Raw genomic sequence first — 4822 nt, 5'->3', positions numbered from 1 at the left:
TTTTTTTTTCTTTTGCGCACAAAAAGTATTCTCGTAGCTTCGTAATATTACAGTTGAAACCCTGATGTCACATGAATTATTTTACCGATCTCCTTGCTACGTTTCTTGACGTTGATCTTGGTAGTACCCTTGCTGTCTATGGGAGGGTCAGAGAGCTATCAGAATGCATCAAAAATATCTTAATTTGTGTTCTGAAGATGAACAGAGGTCTTACGGGTTTGGAATGACATGAGGGTGAGTAATTAATGACAGCATTTTCATTTTGGGGTGAACTAACCCTTTAAACTTTCACTTTGGTTTCTGCTGAAGAAAATGCTGGAGAATGAAAAGATTGATACTCTTCCCCCCCCCCCGTGCCGTACTCGGCCTGATTCAACAACTGCCTAACCATTTCTCTAGCTCTGAAATGTTCTTCAAGGAACGGTTTCAGAGTTGAGGCTGTCGTCTCCTCAGCTTATCAGAAAATCCGCACACCAGAGATGTGAGAAGCTCACTTCCTCACTGTCTCTGTCTCTCAACACGGAAACTACCGAGGGTCTGTTTTACCAATTATCTCTGGACAAGCTCAGAGTCTGGCATGGAGTCCGTGTGTGCACAAGGTGGATAACTATCTTGTGCCATCTGGATTGTATTGCTCACCCTCCTGCGGTTCTGCTGGTCATAATCAAAGCGGGGCGGCGGATCCAGCTCTCGCTGTTCTGTTGTATTTCTGTATGCTGCAGTTAGACAGATTGTGTTTGTAATAGAGGCCCGGGCCTGGATGAAGAAGTCATCAAATCTCAGTCCCTCTGATGGAGGAAACCGTGAACACAGAGCTCCCCTGAACGAGGGTTTATCACTTGCAGATTACGGTCAAAAGACATTTGCAAAGCATTTTGTCAAGACGCATGGAGGAAGATGGAAAACAGCTGTGAGGAGCCCCTTGAGCAACAGTGCAGAGACAAACACAATTTTTCCTAAAACCAAATAAATAATGACTGAGCTTTAAGGTCCTAGGTTTATGAAAGGCTCAATGACAATAGATGTCTGATTTGGCACAAATTTGATAGCTTAAAATGCATACAAGGTCTCAGAAATCTACTATTTTGTATTCATATACAACACAATACATTATCAATAAACAATTTTATTTGATTACTTTAAAAATGTAAAGTGGTACAACCATGTCTTCCCCTTCTAAAGGACAAGATCATTTTTCCGGGCTGATGCTGTGGACAACAATATTGTTATTAAGTGATCTGCCTGCTTAAATAAAGGTAAAACAAATAAAATAAATAAATAAATAATCTTTGTATACACCTTGAATATACTTGAGTGCACAAACCTTTTAAACTTTTTTCCTTTTTTGTTGTTGTTGTTGTTGTTGTTAATTTGAAAAACCCTGAACTAACCATTTTTTAAAACCAAGAATTTGTCTTTTACTTTTTTCATCTGGATATCATCTGGACATCATCTGGATAATTACACCACATAGACATTTTTACTTAAAAAATAAATAAATAAATAAAAATAAATAAAATAAAAATGAATTTTAGTTCAAAAATGAAAACTTCATCACAGGTGTATTCATTCATTTTCTGTATTGTTAATGTTTAACAGCTGTTTTAATAATTGTATGTTTTATGTATTTAATTTTTTAATAACATATTACACATTCTTTCTCGATAAATGTCTTTTTTAAAATCTTAAATCATAAATATTCTATTTAATTTTGAAAATTTTAAGCTAAAAAAATACTGAAAAATAAACATTTTATAATGTATGTACAATGTACAAATAATAATTAATATTGTTAATATATAATATAATTCATATTAATTGTACAATGTACAATGAATAATGTAGCCATTCTTTTATTGAAATACACTATTTTGACTACTGTTTGGCAATTCTGTGAGCATATTATACAGAGAAGGACTGAAATGAAAAGACTTGTGTTCCCTAAAGTTAACGCTGGGCAGAACTGCAGGACTGTGCTGCTTTGGCACCCGCGGGAGAACGTAAAACAAACTGTTTTCTTTTTTGTGTGTACAACAAAACTGAGGTCATATTTTGTTTGGGACTGTTTAACTTCTTAGCAAAAGAAGTTTCTTTTTCAGAAGTAGATGAGCTTTGGGAGGAAATTTAGTTTTCTTGCCTTTGCAGAATATCCCGTCTCCCTCCAGGCCCCGAGGGCAGGGGCCACACCTGAAGGAGCCAAAACCATTCACACACCTGACACCAGGAAAACACGGCCATCTCTTACACTCATTCACATCGTCCTGACACGTGGCACCTGTGAACAGAAAACAAATAAGCATTATTATTATTAAATGTGTGTGTGTATAAATGTTTTTCACATTACATTGTTATGCCAGTAGGTGGCGAAAAGTAACTTGATGAGTGATTCAATCATTCATTCGTCCAAAACACTTATTTCTTCATGAATGAAACAAAACACTTTTTTTTATTTTAAAGTGTAGTCACATTTGCGAAATTGACCCCACTGCGAAATTTGCATGTGGAATATCTCTAGAATCTCTAGGATTTCTATAGAAATGAATGGATTTCACGCCTGTTACCACACCTTTAATGTGGTAATCAATGAATCATTCCCTCAAACGATTCGTTCAAAACACTGATTCTTTCAAAAACAACTCAAGTTACGGTCTTAAAAGTAATTGAATCATTCACTCAAACAATTCACTCAAAACACTGATTCTTTCAGAAACAAATCAAGTGACTGTCTTATGAGTTCACATGGATTTCTATAGAAATGAATGGATTTAACGTGCGAAAACAGTAAATGTGACCGCACATTTAATGCGGTAATCAATGAATAATTCCCTCAAACAATTCATTCAAAACACAGATTCTTTCAGAAACGAATCAAGTTACGGTCTTATAAGTAACGGAAACATTCACTCAAACGATTCACTCGAAACACTGATTCTTTTAGAAACAAATCAAGCTACAGTCTTATAAGTATTTGAATCACTCACTCAGATGATTCACTCAAACAAAACGATTCGCTCAGGAACAAAATGCCACTACTGTGTGCTGCTCAGAGACGCGTGACAGTTTCTACTCGAACTTTAGAACTATTTTCATTGGCGGGAGCAAACATACACAATGTAACTGAAAATAAAATGTAAGTTATTCAATATTAACTCATGTGTTGAACCTGCTATAATTCATTGTCATTAAATTGTGATAGTGACTGCACAGCAATTACCAGCTACCACCAGAATCATAGCAGCAAGTGTGCATCAATAGCTTACCTCAGAAAGTGTGACTAGTAAATGGTTGGCCATCATCTTGATATAGTCTGCATATAGGTACGTTTATGGCTATTATTGTCACTGTCAGTGAAAAACAATAGCATTTCGAGCCAATACTATGCTTCAAACCTCCGGAAGAAAAAAACAAAAAAAACTTTTTATTTCATTTTGATCTAATAACTCTTATTCAAAGTCAAACTCTGTGTTCAAACACACTTCTCAGATGCAGAACTTTGAGGCGGCAGCACATTTGAAACTCAAATACTCAGGAAAACTCTAAAATTGTGGTGAAGCATTGTTTATAGAGGGAGATAATAATTTCCTCCACTTCTTTCCTCTGCTAAAACATCAAGTGGCCATACCAAACACTGCTTTCAGCAAAGATAAAACATTTCTGGGCCGATTCATCTCTGTGTTTTGCCCTGTTTATTACTCCCAGCAGCAGAATAGCGTACAGATACTCTTTCCTCTGTGGGATCAGTAGCTGCTGGGCATTTGTCCATTTTTCTTTTTTTTTTTTGTATTTGTGTTGTTTGTGGCTTCTCTTAGAAATGTGTTTGAAGGGGATCTTTAATAATGTCCAAACCATCTGCAAAGACCCAAAGCGTTACGAGCCACAGCAAAACATAAACTTTTATCCAATCAGCAGTGTTGGTTTATCTCACGCATGCATCGCCATTAGTGGAAATGGACAAACTCTTCTAACCCGGTTCAATCAAGTATTAAAAAACATCCAAGGTAAAAGGCTTCAGTCCTGACAGGAAAGCTTCGCATTTCAACTTCAAGCAACAACAGGCATTGCATTCAGTTAGGAGAGACTAATTCGCACATCGCCGGAGAAGAGATTTCAACTAGCGATCTCAGAATAGACACTGTGTGAAAACATCAGCAGTTCAGCTTTTGACTGAAATTCCCAGCAGAAGCGTTTGTTGCTTTTTGAGTTTTTTGTTTTCACCCACATACACTGGCCTGCTTTCAAGCTCGGAGAAACTAAATGAGCTGATCTTCTCGAGAATGGGTATTTGGCAAAAGACGACTTTGTAATTGGATCAAGAATGAAACTGAGCCAAGAGTTTGTGCTTATTTAGATGACCTGCTCCGTAATCAATAAGAAAAAATGCACACACACACATACACACACACAAATAAATACAAAACATTGATCCAAGGATGAAGTACCAGAGCAATAATGTGAGAAAAAGACTAAAACCTTAGTCATAACTCTTAATTGTTCCATGTGGATTTATATTAATGTCAGTATTAACGCATTAACATATATAAACCTATACTCCAATTGTAAGGCATTTTTAAGGCTTTACTTGTTTACGAAGATCTTTTTTGATGTGAAGAGAAGGTACAAATTAAATTAATTACATATATTAAAATATATACTCCACAACCCTGTAAATGATAAGATATGAATATTAAATGAAATGTAATAAAAATAATTCTAATAATAAAAAATTATACACACACATTAAAATGTTTTTAAGGCTTTACTTATTTATGAGGACCTTTTTTAATGTGAAGAGAAAGTAAAAAGTAATTTAATTATTAATTAG

General features: G+C 35.5%; 1 protein-coding gene across 1 annotated transcript in view; it reads right to left on the bottom strand.

The window, feature by feature from the left end:
* Nucleotides 1-4822, bottom strand: part of LOC107739341 (von Willebrand factor D and EGF domain-containing protein-like) — a 90671-nt gene that overhangs the window by 23701 nt on the left and 62148 nt on the right. The window contains exon 18 of the mRNA XM_016551438.1: nucleotides 2138-2275. Coding sequence (XP_016406924.1) covers nucleotides 2138-2275 — 138 coding nt within the window. The remainder of the gene's footprint in view (nucleotides 1-2137; nucleotides 2276-4822) is intronic.

This window comes from Sinocyclocheilus rhinocerous, unplaced genomic scaffold (assembly GCF_001515625.1).
Source record: "Sinocyclocheilus rhinocerous isolate Xijiao unplaced genomic scaffold, SAMN03320098_v1.1 scaffold945, whole genome shotgun sequence".
NCBI classification, from domain to species: domain Eukaryota; kingdom Metazoa; phylum Chordata; class Actinopteri; order Cypriniformes; family Cyprinidae; genus Sinocyclocheilus; species Sinocyclocheilus rhinocerous.
This window is presented reverse-complemented; position numbering and strand designations above follow the sequence as displayed.